Raw genomic sequence first — 16112 nt, 5'->3', positions numbered from 1 at the left:
TTAAAGCACATTTTCAAGCAAAGTGTCAGTCACTTCTGTCTAGATTGGATATCTGGTCTCCTGCTGTGTGAGCTGCATGTCAAGTTTTCTGCTGTTTAGTTTGAGCTCATTATGTGTTGGGTTATATTTCATTTACGCTTCTCTTTGAGCTGCAGAAAAACATTTATTTCAGCCAGAACTGCTGCTCTTTTATTCCTTTGTTTAAAATTGTTAAAAATGTTGCTGAAATTTTGAATATATGAAAATATAAAAACATTTGTACCACATTATTATACTGAATTGCATAAACTCACTAAACTAAGAGATCATCTCTTTACACAAATGATTTGTCATCAGATATCACATGCAACAATAAAAACATTTTATTTTAATCTTACAGCCTTCCCAAAGCCCTCCAGACATTCAGATCAAATCTGCTGAAGAAGTTTCAGTGTGTGTCTGAGGGAACAGCGGGAAATAAATCCCCAACACTGCTGAATGAGATCTACACAGAGCTCTACATCACAGAGGGAGACAGTGGAGAGATCAATAATGAGCATGAGGTGAGACAGATTGAGACTCAATCCAGGAGATCAACAACAGAGGACACACCGATCCAATGCAGAGACATCTTTACAGCTTTACCTGGACAACACAAAGCCATCAGAACTGTGCTGACGAAGGGAGTCGCTGGCATTGGAAAAACAGTCTCTGTGCAGAAGTTCATCCTGGACTGGGCTGAAGAGAAGGAGAATCAGGACGTCCAGCTCATATTTCCACTTCCTTTCAGAGAGCTCAACCTGATGAAGGACAGAACGCTCAGTCTGGCAGATCTCCTGCATGTGTTTTTCCCTGAAACCAAAGAGATGGAAATTTCCAGAGACGAATATAAAGTGTTGTTCATCTTTGATGGTCTGGACGAGTGTCGTCTGTCTCTGGACTTTAACAGTGAAGTAAAACTGTGTAATATTTCTGAATCGGCCTCAGTGGAGGATCTGCTGATGAACCTGATTGTGGGGAATCTGCTTCCCTCTTCTCTCATCTGGATCACCTCCAGACCAGCAGCAGCAGATCTCATTCCCTCTGCGTTTGTCCATCGACTGACGGAGGTACGAGGCTTCACTGACCCTCAGAAGGAGGAATACTTCAGGAAGAGGATCAGAGATCAGAGACTGGCTGATGAAATGATCCAACATCTGAAGTCCTGCAGGAGCCTCTTCATCATGTGCCACATCCCAGTGTTCTGCTGGATCTCAGCCACTGTTCTGGAGGAGATGATGAGGAGAACAGGTATAGGAGAGATTCCCAAGACTCTGACTGAGATGTACACACACTTCCTGATCATTCAGACCAGGATCAAACATGAGAAGCACTATCAGAAGAAGCTAAAGGACAAGGAGATGATCCTCAAACTGGGGAAACTGGCTTTCCAGCAGCTGATGAAAGGCAACCTGATCTTCTATGAGGAGGACCTGAGAGAGTGTGGCATTGATGAGAGCGAAGCCTCCGTTTACTCAGGATTGTGCACTCAGATCTTCAGACAGGAGCTGGGCTTGTTTCAGGGGAAAGTCTTCTGCTTTGTTCATCTGAGCATTCAGGAGCATCTCGCAGCTCTTTATGTGCATCTTTCATTCCTGCTGGACAAGAGAGATGTGCTCAATGATGACCGCAGATCTAAATTTGCACATTGGTTCACACGTCAGACAATCTCTGAGCTGCACCGGAGGGCTGTGGACAAGGCTCTACAGAGCAGAAATGGACATCTGGACCTCTTTCTCAGGTTTCTTCTGGGTCTCTCACTGAAATCTAATCAGACACTCCTGAAAAATCTTCTGATACATATCAGAAACATCTCATACAGTCAAGAGAAAACGATTGATTACATTAAAACACAAATCAAACTGAATCCCTCACCAGAGAAATCCATCAACCTGTTCCACTGTTTAAATGAACTGGGTGATCAATCTCTGATTAATGAAGTCCAGCAGTATGTCAGATCTGGAGATCTTTCAGGGACCAGATTGTCCTCCTCCCAGTGGTCAGCAGTGGTCTTTGTTTTGTTGACTTCAGAGCAGTTGGATGAGTTTGATTTAAGCAAATATTTAGGAGGCAATGGACAAAACCACATGACACATGATAAAGTTCTTCAGAAGCTCCTGCCTGTAGTTGAAGCCTCCAGAACAGCTGTGTAAGTAGCACTGAGGAAAGTGTGTGTGTGCGTGCGGGTGTGTTTTTGTGAGGTTTGACTATGAAACAAACTTGTATATTGTGATTAGTATTATATAGGTTTTACAAAGAGAAAGTGATTGTGATGGCATTGCCGCATGTTCCCATTTTTCAAAAAGCTTTATTTGTTTATTCGTTTGTTTGTTTGTTTGTTTTGGTAAAGGAAAAATGCACAAAGTTTCCTGTAAGGGGTAGACTGTGTGTGTGCGTGCGTGTGCGTGTGCGTGTGTGTGTGTGTGTGTGTGTGTGTGTGTGTGTGTGTGTGTGTGTGTGTGTGTGTGTGCGTGCGTGTGTGTGCGTGCGTGTGTGTACGCGTGCGCATGCGTGCGCGTGCTGTAGTGCAGTGTTTTTCTGCTCTTATTTTGTCAACATCATCAGTGAACTTCAGATTAAGATGCGAGTTAAAGGTTTGGGTTTTAAGGTCTTTAAGGCCTCGTCTGCTGCTTCACCACTGAGACTGATATAATAAACCAGATGTGAAAATGCTTTGTGCTTTTGAAAAATACAGCAAAATCCTCATTATGAAATAAAAATCTCTCTAAGTGTGTATTTGGTCTCGCTCTATAGAGGAATAAAGTGACATTAGCAGTGTTTCATTTAAAGTTTCAAGTTAAACTATGAGCAAAATTTAACTATTATATAAAACACTAGTAAATAAAGCACTGCTTCTGTCTGATGTGTTGTAGGAAATAAGATAAAGTAGTATATTACTGTGTAATAGGTATTTAATAAATAGTACTTGTTAACTCAGTCTATTATTTATTTTAATGTCTTGTAAACACATCCACACTTCAGCTGTGTGCATCCCTAACTACAATGTTTAGCTCACAGTGATTATAATATAAGAAGAAAAGTAAAAACTGATCAAAACACACACACACAGATTACAGGTTTAGTTGTGTAAAGTCTCTGTGTGTGTTGATGATCTGCTGAACTGAGAGTGAAGAGTGTGTTGTTGTTCTGCAGGTTGAGGAATTGTGGTGTCTCAGATGAAGGTTGTGCTGCTTTGGCTTCAGCTCTGAGATCAAACTCCTCAAACCTCAGAGAACTGAATCTGACATGGAATAAAGTAGGAGATTCAGGAGTGAAGCTGCTCTCTGCTGGACTGGAGGATCCTCACTGTAAACTGGAGAAACTAGTGTAAGATTATACATTAATCTTAATTGAATAATATTATATTTCGTTATAATCCAGAGTTTACATGTTTGTCAGTCTGATTCTCATAAGAGCTCTTGGTAATTTGGTTTGAGCTATGAAGTAAAATTTTATTAATTACATTATTATATTTAATAATTAGAATTAACTATTTATTGCATTTTTTAATTTATTGTGATGCAGTACTCTTAATCAATAAAAATCTTTACATTTTCACTATATTTCTTTTATTTCAATTTGTCATTAGTTATATAAATTTCCCAGCGTTATATCATCAAGCTTGTGTTTTGTTAGGTGCCATCTAGTATATGTGCTGCTGGTTTTAGAGGGAAGTGTGTGAATAAAACAAGAGTTTCAGGTTCTCACAGCAGCTCGACTGACACTGAATGAAGAATCACTGATTCACATTTTCAAACCAAAAGTCAATATGATATGCAGTATTTAGACTTTTATAGTATGCAATTATATAATTGATCAGTCTAAAATCAGCAATCTGTTTATTAGCGGCAGTCCGCTATCTTAGTATAAACTTATTTACGCAGCTCATTTCTTCATTTGATCATCAAACACATCCACACACTGGTGAAGCACATTCCTGATTATGATGTTCAGATTACAGTGATACACTATTTAACAAATTAAAACTAAAGTAAACAAACTAACTGAAACAGGAAGCTCACACAGATTACAGGTTTAATTGTGTAAATTCTCTGTGTGTGTTGTTGATCTGCTGAACTGAGAGTGAAGAGTGTGTTGTTGTTCTGCAGGTTGAGGAATTGTGGTGTCTCAGATGAAGGTTTTGCTGCTTTGGCTTCGGTTCTGAGATCAAACTCCTCAAACCTCAGAGAACTGGATCTGTCTGAGAATAAAGTAGGAGATTCAGGAGTGAAGCGGCTCTCTGCTGGACTGAAGGATCCTCGCTGTAAACTGGAGAAACTGGAGTAAGATCGTACATTAATCTCAGTTAATGTTATCTACAGTGTTTTAAGGGATTTTCATCATCATGTTATTAAGATCTTCATCATTTAGATTAGAGAAATATTTCTCCTGAAGATGAATTTCTCTTCAATTATCTGCACTCATGCTGTACCAGGAGTTTACAGAAATGAAGATTCAGATAATGTCTGTGTAAAGTAAATGGAAATGATCTTTAAAGCTGAAGTTTTAGAAACATTTAGACAAAACACTAATCCATAAAGCCAACATGAGGAATCACTGAAGCAGAAGCATGTTTGACCAAAACACATTCATATTTGAATAATAATAATGTCATACATCAGCCTTTAGTCAGCATAAATCTGCATTTCCCTCATTTATTGATGAAAGCATTGAGTGAAGCTCATCCAGAAGTGTTTTCCTCTGTTTTTCTGCTTCACTTCTGTCAGTTTCAGGATGAGCTTCAGCACTTTCAGCATTTTCTATTAGAAAGTCATATAAATCAGTGAGTAATGAGAGAATGTTCATCTTTGGCTGCATTATTCCTCTAAGACACGAGGCAAATTTACAACTGAACCCACAGAAATGTTAGCTTTATTTTATTTTGATTTCTACAATCTCTATTACAGATTTCTCAATACTCGCTTTAACTACTCAAAACTTTCACCTTCACACAACAGGAAACATCCTAAACACACACAACTTTCCAGATCAGCTCATTCTTCCAGAACAATAATAATGATTTTTACCCAAATAAAACAGCATAAAAGATCTACAAGATGTATGAACACACTGTGGGAATGATTTTATTTACAACACAAGAATTGACTGCAGTAAATGTTACATGCTCCATGTTTACAGTTCAACACAACATTATGAAGATGATTATTCTGGAGAACTGAAGTAAGATCATACTAGGGATGCTCATTATAACTGATTCACCATTAACCGAAAGGGTGCGTTTTCTTACAATTAATGGTATCAGTTAAATTATTAAAAATATATATTTATTTATTTTAAGTTTAACTCGCGTCGCTTTCCCTAGTTCTTCTGAGGAGCGTTGTGTGTGTGTGTGAGAGAGGGAGAGAGAGAGACTCGCGTCGATCTCCCCAGTTCTTCTGAGGAGGGTTGTGTGTGTGTGTGAAAAAAGCCTTACACTATGAAGCGCGTGTGCACTGTGACTACTTTTATATAGTTGATTACCAGCTGGGCATTTCACTCTCGTGCTGAAGCCTGTCACTGTCGACCAATCGCAGCAGGCTGTCATCGGTCCAATCAGCGCAGATTAGCTTCGCGCTGAGGAGGGGGTTGGGAACAAATGAATCGCTGAACGATTCATATGGGAGTCGTTGGGATAATTAGGTAAAAATAAATGCATATTATAAGACCATCAAAGTGTTTTATGACCTTGCATGCATATTAGACTGTTGTTGGAGACCCTTACAACCTAAATATGACCCTATTTCATGTATAATATGGGCTCTTTAAGTGGAGTTTTGGTGTCACTGAGAGTGAATTGTATCCTCTGGCTTAACGTGATTTAAACAAAGAAGGAAGAAAAAAAAATAACAATAGCCTCAAAATATTTAATAAATGTAAAAAGTTTATTGAACATCTTGCATTTGTGATTTTCCTGTACAAAAAAGGGTGAAAAAAATGATGGTTAAATGGTCCAGTGAGTAAAGAAACTTTGTAAATGTGAGAGTTGAATTATATTATGCAATAGCATAACATAAATAGTCACTTCTACTCTGAATAACACTACCCTGCTAAAAAATCCAGCTTAAACCAGCCTAGGCTGGTTGGCTGGTTTTAGCTGGTTGACCAGCCTGGTTTTAGAGGGGTTTTGCATTTCCAGCCTGGTCTTAGCTGGTCAGGCTGGAAAATGACCAGCTAAATCCAGCTAAAACCAGCTTGACCAGCCTGGTTTAACCTGGACATAGCTGGTTTTGGCTGGTAGCAGTGTATTTGCTGTCATCCAGGGGGCAAATGCAATTTTGCTATGGCACTGACAGATTTATTGTATTATTTTTGGAGGAAACCAGGATTTTAGAGGACAATAAACTAAAAGTGGCATTGACCCTCTCATTGACCAATAACACTAAATGTTCGGGACAATACTTTTGGACACTATTTTTTACCAGTGACTTTTGCTCATATCAGTGCTTTTTGCTATGTGCAAGGTGAGCTCGTGGTTGGGATTTAATTTTGGTTTAGGAAAGTACAGTTAGATACGAGCTAATCGTTTCTCAACAGTTTTTCTCTTGGCTGCTGCAAAGTTTTGGTTCAGTAGCTATGTTAAGCTCAAAGTCTTGGCTGGCAATTAAAACGAGAGGAACAGAAACAAACAATAAATGTTATTAGTTCTGGTAACAAGGAAACATACAACCCGGTAGAAATTAATGATGTATTTAAGTATTATTACACAGAATTGTATACCTCTCAATCATGTATAGATCAGTCACAAATGAAAGCTTTCCTCTCCTCAGTCCATCTACCATATCTCTCAGAGGAAGACAGATCTAGTCTGGATCAACTTTTTTCTACTTCTACTTCTATTGAAGCTATTAATCTATTGTCTAATAATAAATCACCAGGTGAAGATGGTTTTCCATCAGAATTCTATAAAGAGTTTCAAGATTTGCTTGTGCCATATTTAATAGATGTTCTTGATCAGGCTAAGGTGGAAAAAAGTTTTCCAGACTCCTTTTCAAATGCTATAATTTCAGTAATACCCAAAAATGCAAGGATCCAAAGAACTGTGCCTCCTACAGGCCAATTTCACTCCTCAATGTAGATTATAAATTAGTCACTAAAATGGTAGCTAAAAGATTAGAACTTTACTTCCTCAATTGATTAATCCGGATCAACCCGGTTTTGTAATTGGGAGATTAGGAGCAAATAATCTGAGGAGATTTTTTAACATTATTTACACTGCTAAAGAAAAACATATACCAGGGATAGTCGTTTCTCTCCATGCCGAAAAGGCTTTCGACCGAGTTGAGTGGTCATACTTATTTGAAGTACTAAAAAAATATGGATTTGGAACTGTATACATAGAGTTAACTTCAATCACTTTATAAATCCCCAAAAGCTAAAATGATTTCATTCATTCATTTTCTTTTCGGCTTAGTCCCTTTATTAATCTGGGGTCGCCACAGCGGAATGAACCACCAACTTATCCAGCATATATTTTACGCAGCAGATGCCCTTCCAGCTGCAACCCTTCTCTGGGAAACATCCACACACACTCATTCACACTCATACACTACAGACAATTTAGCCTTCCCAATTTACCTGTACCGCATGTGTTTGTACTTGTGGGGGAAACCCGAGCACCCAGAGAAAACCCACGGAAACGCAGGGAGAACATGCAAACTCCACACAGAAATGCCAACTGACCCAGACGAGGCTTGAACCAGCGACCTTCTTGCTGTGAGGTGACAGCACTACCTACTGCACCACTGTGTCACCCAAAATGATTACAAATGGAATTGTAGACAAGATGATGTAGACAAGGTTGCCCCATCAGCCCAGCTCTCTTTGCCCTCGCTATTGAACCTCTAGCTGAGGATATTAGATGTAACCCCAACATAAAAGGCTTTAAAACTGGCCCTGAAATACAAAAAATATCTCTGTTTGCCAATGACATTCTTTTGTTTCTTACTGACCCTGTAGACTCTCTAATTTACAGAATGTGTTACAGTCATATAGTACTTTTTCTGGAAATAAAGTTAACATCGATAAAAGTGAAATTTTGCCATTAACGGGTTTTGATTACACTTCACCAAATACATTTTCTTTTAAATGTTCACTTGCTGGCATTAAATATTTGGGTGTACATGTAAATGGCAACCTAAAAAATCTCTATAAATTTAATTTGGCTAATCTTTTAGAAAAAACTAGCAGAGACTTAACAAATTAGATTGATTTACCACTCACATTATTTGGTAGAATTAATGCAGTTAAAATGAATGTTTTGCCCAAATTCCTATATGTATTTTATTATCTTCCAATATCAATACCTAAATCCTTAACCTAATAAGATCATTTATTTGGCATCAGAAAACCCTTAGTGTTTGCCTTGACAAACTGACTTTAGACTACAGCAAAGGAGGACTGAGACTTCCCAATTTTAAAATGTATTAATGGGCAGCCCAATCCAGGTATCTGGCACAAATGTTCACAGAAACCCCTTACCCGGCATGGCTTAATATGTAGACATTTTAGATAAAAGAGGACTGTCCCACTAATATACTATATACATGGGATGAAAATTTTATAAAAACTAGAACCAATAATCCTATGATTATCCACTCAGTTCAGATCTGGTACAAACTTCAGTTGATGTTGGGACAAGACACGTTTCTCTCTCCCAAAACACCTTTATGGGGGAACAGATTGCTTCCAATGTGCTATAAAAACAAAAATGTTTTGGGCAGATAGAGGATTTGGGGCAGATAGAGGATACGCATTTAGAGCATTGTTTTGATGATGGGGTTTTAATGTCATTTGAACATTTTAAAAATAAATATAACAACGCCCTGAGACACAGTCTTCCAACGTGTCCCCTGGCCCTTACTTACCTTACTTACCTGTTCAGGAACAGTTATATTTTTCAGGGAGTCGCAATAACCCAGTAAAATAGGTTTTAATACGACAGTACGTTGGGAAAGCGTTCAGTCCCGATAGGAAGGACGCTGCGGAGCTCACCTGCTACCCAGAGGGGAGACCTGGTGACAACCTATGGACTAGCCTTGCATAAGGATGGTTAGCGGAGAGGGAAGACACGAGCCCGCTTAGAAGGGGGGACTAAACCGGGGCTGAGTGAGCGTATGGGATCGCCAGCGGGGATCACGCATAACAGGCACCTATACCCAGAACGCGGGCTGACTAGCGGGCATGCCGAAAACATAACGGGCCAACACCTGACTCCTCCGCTGAGTCAGATGCTGGGGGACTCGGAGGAACTCTGCAGGGTTCGCCAAAAAATGGGGAACTAAACTGACAAAGCTGAAAAAGTGCACGTATCTCCGGGTTAGAGAGAATGGCGCAGCAAACGTTTCGACACCTCAACCGAATCGTTTCCTCAATCACCAAGGGTTACCTAATACCCTTGAGGAAACCGGCTCCACGCGCAGATTGTAAAACCTTGCAAATGTATTGGGTGTCACCCAACCCGCAGCTCTACAAATGTCAGTCAGAGAGGCGCCGCGTGCTAACGCCTAGGAGGATGCGACGCTCCGAGTAGAGTGCGCTCTCACCCCCAGGGGACACGGCTCACCCTGGCTCTGATAAGCGAGGGAGATGGCATCCACTATCCAGTGAGCCAACCTCTGTTTAGATACGGCACTTCCCTTCTGCTGACCACCGTAACAGACAAAGAGCTGGTCAGAGGATCTAAAGCTCTGAGTGTGGTCCACATATATTCGCAAAGCGCAAACAGGACACAATGAAAGGGCTGGGTCTGCCTCCTCCGCGGGCAGCGCTTCCAGGCTCACTACCTGATCCTTAAACAGCGTGGTAGGAACCTTGGGCACATAGCCGGGCCAGGGTCTCAGGACAACGTGAGAGTAGGCCGGCCCAAATTCTAGGCACGAGTCACTGATCGAAAATGCCTCCAGGTCCCCAACCCTCTTAATTGATGCCAACACGACCAGCAGAGCTGTCTTCAAGGACAGAAATTTCAAGGATACTGAGTCGAGTGGTTCGAAGGGATCCCCACGTAGGCTCGTGGCACTACCGCGAGATCCCAAGAGGGCATGAGAGGGGGGCGGGGTGGAAACATCCGCCTCGCACCTCCGAGGAACCGGATGATGAGGTTATGCCTCCCCACGGTGCCGCCATCCATCGCATCATGATGAGCAGTGATGGTGGCCACGTAAACCTTCAGTGTGGGGGGGGACAGCCTTCGCTCCAACCTGTCCTGAAGGTAAGAAAGCACAACACTGATCTGGCAAGATCGGGGGTCTTCTCGGCGAGAAGCGCACCACTCAGTGAATAGACTCCACTTCAGGGCGTAGGCATGCGCCTGATGGTAGTGATGGTATTAACCACCGCCAACGGTAGGTTACCTAAGTCTTCCTTGTCGCGTCTATGGACCACACGTGGAGGTTCCACAGATCTGAGCAAGGGTGCCAGATGGTGCCCTGTCCCTGAGAGAGTAGGTCCTCTCTCCAAGGGACCTGTCAGGGGGGGCCGTCGCGAGGAAGAAGAGTTCTGATATCCAGGTCCGGTTGGGCCAGGAGGCGCAACTAGCAAGACCTGCTCCTCGTCCTCCCTGACCTCGCACAGAAACTGCGCGAGTAGGCTCACTGGAGGAAACGCATACTTACGCATGCCCCAAGACTCGGGGTGGAGTCGCCATTCTCCCGCGGTAGGAGCTGCCGTGAGAGCCCGTTGGCCGCACGGTTGAGCCCATCCGTGGTGTGAATAGCAAGCAGCGACTTCAGCCGCGTATGACTTCAGAAGAGCAGACAGCGAGCGAGCTGAGACATGCGGCGGGAGCGTATACTCCCCATATGGATGGTATACGCTACTGCAGCAGTGCTGTTCGTCCTGACCAGCACTTGTTGCCCCCTCAGCACCGCTAAAATGCGGCGCAGAGTGAGAAACACTGCCAACAGCTCTAGGCAGTTGATATGCCAATGCAGCTGGGTGCCCCTCCACAGGTCCGCAGCAGCATGCCCGCTACACACGGCCCCCAAACCCGTACTGGAGGCATCTGCCGAAACGACAACATTCCTGGAAGCCTGACCTAGGGGCACTCCGGCCTGTAGGAAGGAGGGGTCCTTCCAGGGGGTGAGGGTGCGGCGACACAGCGCAGTGACAGTCACTCGGTGTGTGCCCGCATGCCATGTGCGTCTGGGGACCCGATCGTGAACCCAACGCTTTAGTGGTCTCATATGGAGCAATCCAAGCGGCGCGGCTGCGGATACCAAATGCCCCAGGAGCCTCTGAAAAGATTTCAGGGGGACCACCTTTTTTCTGTCAAACTCTCTCAGACAGTTGAGCATTAGCTTGGCGCGTTCGTGAGAGGCGCGCCTTCATGGTGATCGAGTCCAGCTCCAACCCGAGTAAGAAGATGCTCTGCACGGGGGCAAGATTGCTCTTTTCTCGGTTGACCTAAAACCCCAACGGGCGTAGGTGCCGGAGTACCTTGTCTCTGTGCATAATCAATTGCTCCCGAGAGTGGGCTAAAATCAGCCAGTCATCGAGATAATTGAGCATGCGGATGCCCGCGAGCCGAAGGGGCGTGGGGGCAACCTTCGCGAGCTTGGTGAAAACCCGCGGAGATAGAGACAGCCCGAAGGGGAGGACCCGTAGTGCCATGCTCGACCTTCGAACGTAAACCGCAGTTTTGTGGCGTGGAAGTATGGAGACATGGAATATGCGTACTTCAGGTCTATTGCTGCAAACCAATCCCGAGGACAAACGCATCGGGTGATGCGCATCTGCGTAAGCATTCTGAAGCGCAGCCTGTGAAGGCAGCAGTTCAAAACGTGCAGATCTAGGATTGGCCATAGCCCACCGCTCTTTTTGGGCATGATGAAGTATGGGCTGTAAAACCCGTGCTCCACCTCGGCTGGAGGGACCGGCTCGATTGCATCCTTCGCCAGGAGGAGAGCAATCTCCTCTCGCAAGACAGAGGCGGACGCACGTCTCGCACCCAAACTCCAGAGGAGGGGCTGGGAGTGGGAGAGAAAGGAGACCGTTCTCTCGCGCTCTATGAGCCAATGGCGAAACACACCGATCCTGCAAGCTGAAAGGCATAGTGTCCCAGACTGGCAGTGTTCGGGCTGTCACATCCAGAGAAGAGAAAAAAATGCTCTTTCATTGAGGATTAGATGGCGTCTATTTTTTTTTTACGCTGTTAAATGAAGAGCGAATTCCCTCCTCCCCAGATGGCCCGTCTCAGGGACGCTTCGCGGTCCATTTACCGAACTTAGGGGCGCCCTGGGGCGGGGGACGCTGGTAGCCCACGTGATGCTCGGTGCAGCCGCTTGGCCGGAGGCACAGGCGGGTGCAGTGGAGCAAAAGCTGCAGGCGAGTGTCCTCGGCGAAAAGCAATGGATGTGGATGGCTCGTCATACAATCCCGCCGATGGAGATATCACCCATTGCCTCCGACTGCTCCATCACCGGCATGAATTCCTGGGCGAATTCACCGATGGTTTCGCCAAACAGGCCAGCCTGGGATATGGGTGAGTTAAGGAAGCGAACTTTGTCAACAACACGCATAATCACCAGGGTTAGCCTGAGGTGGCGTTCCTGGATCACGGATGTGATCATTGTCCTTCCCAGGGCACACACAGCCGATTTAAATTATTATTATTTTTTTTTAAAAGCATAGCCGGTTGCGGTGCAGAGCTCATGCTCAGTCCTGAGTCGGAACCATCCTTGCGCAGCCGGGCCAGTGCCCATCCTACTGTGCCCATCCAGGAAGAAGGGGATGGGGAGGCTTAGAATGTCTTGCCTTCATCCTCCACATCACACCCCTCTAATCGGTCCGACCGCGGGGCTGGGGGATAAACCATCTCCAGAACCACGGCCGAAGCAGCCTGGGGAAGCACAGCCACAAAGTCTGCTTCTAGATTCGACGCCGCGCTCATCATCCCGGAGGGAGCGAGCGAGTTCGAATCCTCATCAGACCTTGACAGCCCACCCTCCAAGGATGGTGAGGATGGAAGCGCTCGCAGATCGGGCAGAAAAAAGTGCCCTCAAGACTGCGTGAGTTTACTGTGCACTTCCGGGAAGAAGGGGACGGGAGGCTTTGAAGGTCTTGCCTCCTTATATCCTCCGCATAACACCCATCTAGTCTGTGCGGCCGCGGGGCTGGGGGATAAACCATTACCAGACCCACGGCCGAAGCAGCCCGCGAAAGCACGGCCATCATGTCTGCTTTTTAGATGCCAATGCCGCGCTCTCCACCCCAGAGGAAGGGAGCGAGCGGGTTCGCATCCTCATCAGACAATGACAGCCCATCCTCCGATGCAGCGATGGACATCTGACACCTGGTGTCATGATGTGAGAAAGCGACCATCCAAGGACGGAGTGCTTCTCTTCACCTGAAGCTTGGATGGAGCGCGCGGAGGAGCGAGAGGTCGGATTTACTCCCACTGAAACCCTCAGATCTGCCTGAGTGCTAAACGCAGTGCGGGTGACAACTGGGGTGGGTGGCTCTTTTGCAAGAGCGAGCCGCAATCTTAACTGCGCAACAGACATGACATCACAGTGATGGCATGTACTGCCCGCGAGCACCGCATTAACATTCTGGACCCCAGACGTGCGCAAAGCAGCCGGGAATAAAAGGTGTCCGCTAGGATCAACAATCATCATCAAACGTGATCAAGAGTGAGTTTCACTTGTTTAAAATGTTTTAAAACAGAGCATGTGTGTAAGGAATTACAGTGATTTAGCTTAGCTTTACTTCATCAGCACAGCCGTGGGTCAGAACAAATAAAGGAAGACGCTTCAATCCTGGTTTGTAGACGTTAAATCAGGTTTATTTTGTACATTTCCATAACAGATATCCATACAGCAGTGAAGATTAACCTGTATCCTGTCACATATGTCTGCAAAATGAGTGAAAAGCTAAACGGGCGCTCCGTCTGTGTGCGCGCGTGAACTTTGTGTGACCCTGCCATGCAACTGCACAATAAATACTCATTGGTAAAGTTCTTACTGTAGTATTTCTCACAAACGCTACATGAGATCTGCTTCCTTTAAGTCAGTCTGTTGTCTGACGCTTCTGAGGGAGGAGATTAAGGCACGCAGAAAGGCACGTAGAAATGGTGGGTGGGAAGGACTAGCCTTAAAGAAGCAGTACACCAAAACCGCCACCCAGTGAAAAAATGTATAAATAAGAATTTAATAAAAGGTATAATAAAAAATCTGATATGTGTTTTGAGCTGAAACTTTACAGACACATTCTGGAGACACAAAAGACTCATATTAAATCTGAAAAAAGGGCTAACCTAGGTGCTCTTTAAAGGACACTTGTAATTGATTTTTATGATCTGATGTTTTTATGAATGGTGATGTTGTAATTTTGTGTGATTGTTTTTTTTGTGATTTTTGTGTGTAACTTTATGTGCTGCCTGCCATCTTGACCAGGTCTCACTGGACGAAGAGACAGTACAGTTTTAATGTGATCTCCTGGCTAAATAAAGGAAATAATAATAATAATAATTAATAAAATAGAAAATGCAATAATGCTGTAGTACCCTTAAATTAATAAATTTTATTACATTTTTAGTCATTAGTTTAATTTATTTTCCAACATAAAATCATCAAGCTTGTGTTTTGGCAGGTTATCATCTTGTATATGTGCTGCTGGTTTTAGAGGGAAATGTGTGAATAAACAAGAGTTTTAGATTCTCACAGCAGCTCGACTGACACTGAATAAAGAATCACAGTTTCACACTTAAATATCATATTATTACGGTTTTATAGTTGATCAATTTAAATTAGTGATTGTCCATTAATAACAGTCCGCTATCTTAGTATAAACTTATTTACGCAGCTCATTTCTTCATTTGATCATCAAACACATCCACACACTGGTGAAGCACATTCCTGATTATGATGTTCAGATTACAGTGATACACTATTTAACAAATTAAAACTAAAGTAAACAAACTAACTGAAACAGGAAGCTCACACAGATTACAGGTTTAATTGTGTAAATTCTCTGTGTGTGTTGTTGATCTGCTGAACTGAGAGTGAAGAGTGTGTTGTTGTTCTGCAGGTTGAGGAATTGTGGTGTCTCAGATGAAGGTTGTGCTGCTTTGGCTTCAGCTCTGAGATCAAACTCCTCAAACCTCAGAGAACTGGATCTGACATGTAATGAAGTAAGAGATTCAGGAGTGAAGCTGCTCTCTGCTGGACTGAAGGATCCTCGCTGTAAACTGGAGAAACTGGAGTAAGATCGTACATTAATCTCAGTTAATGTTATCTTGAGTGTTTTAAGGGATTTTCATCATCATGTTATTAAGATCTTCATCATTTACATTAGAGAAATATTTCTCCTGAAGATGAATTTCTCTTCAATTATCTGCACTCATGCTGTACCAGGAGTTTACAGAAATGAAGATTCAGATAATGTCTGTGTAAAGTAAATGGAAATGATCTTTAAAGCTGAAGTTTTAGAAACATTTAGACAAAACACTAATCCATAAAGCCGACATGAGGAATCACTGAAGCAGAAGCATATGTTTGAGCAAAACACATTCATATTTGAATAATAATAATGTCATATATCAGCCTTTAGTCAGCATAAATCTGCATTTCCCTCATTTATTGATGATTTATTGAAGCATTGAAAGTCCATGTTTACAGTTCAACACAACATTATGAAGATGTTTTCTCCTTCTGTATTGATGTTGAGGAAGTTGAAAGACTCTTCTAGAGGTGTTCATCTGCATCTGATTGTTCTGATCATATTCTAGATCTGGGGTTTATACTAACTGTTCTCCAGTTAGCTGGATTTGGATATTGCATTTACATTTACATTTACATTTAGTCATTTAGCAGACGCTTTTATCCAAAGCGACTTACAAATTAGGACAAGGAAGCAATTTACACAACTATAAGAGCAGCAGTGAACAAGTGCTATAGACAAGTTTCAGGTGTGTAAAGTCTAAGAAGCTAAGCATTAGTAAAATTTATTTATTTTTTTTTTGAGATAGAGAGAGAGAGAGAAAACAGTTAGTGGTATAGCCAGAGAGGCAGTTGCAGATTAGGAAGGAAAGTGGAGACTAAACAGTTGCGTTTTTAGTCGTTTCTTGAAGACAGCAAGTGACTCTGCTGTTCTGA

The 16112-nt window shown here is 43.2% G+C and overlaps 1 protein-coding gene across 1 annotated transcript in view; it reads left to right on the top strand.

The window, feature by feature from the left end:
• LOC130223621 (uncharacterized) overlaps positions 1–16112 on the top strand; it is a 74023-nt gene that overhangs the window by 22583 nt on the left and 35328 nt on the right. The window contains exons 9-12 of the mRNA XM_056456412.1: positions 380–2167; positions 3172–3345; positions 4128–4301; positions 15046–15219. Coding sequence (XP_056312387.1) covers positions 380–2167; positions 3172–3345; positions 4128–4301; positions 15046–15219 — 2310 coding nt within the window. The remainder of the gene's footprint in view (positions 1–379; positions 2168–3171; positions 3346–4127; positions 4302–15045; positions 15220–16112) is intronic.

The sequence above is a fragment of the Danio aesculapii genome, chromosome 1 (assembly GCF_903798145.1).
Source record: "Danio aesculapii chromosome 1, fDanAes4.1, whole genome shotgun sequence".
Lineage (NCBI taxonomy): Eukaryota > Metazoa > Chordata > Actinopteri > Cypriniformes > Danionidae > Danio > Danio aesculapii.
The sequence above is the reverse complement of the archived record's forward strand: the minus strand, read 5'-3'. Positions and strand labels throughout refer to the sequence as shown.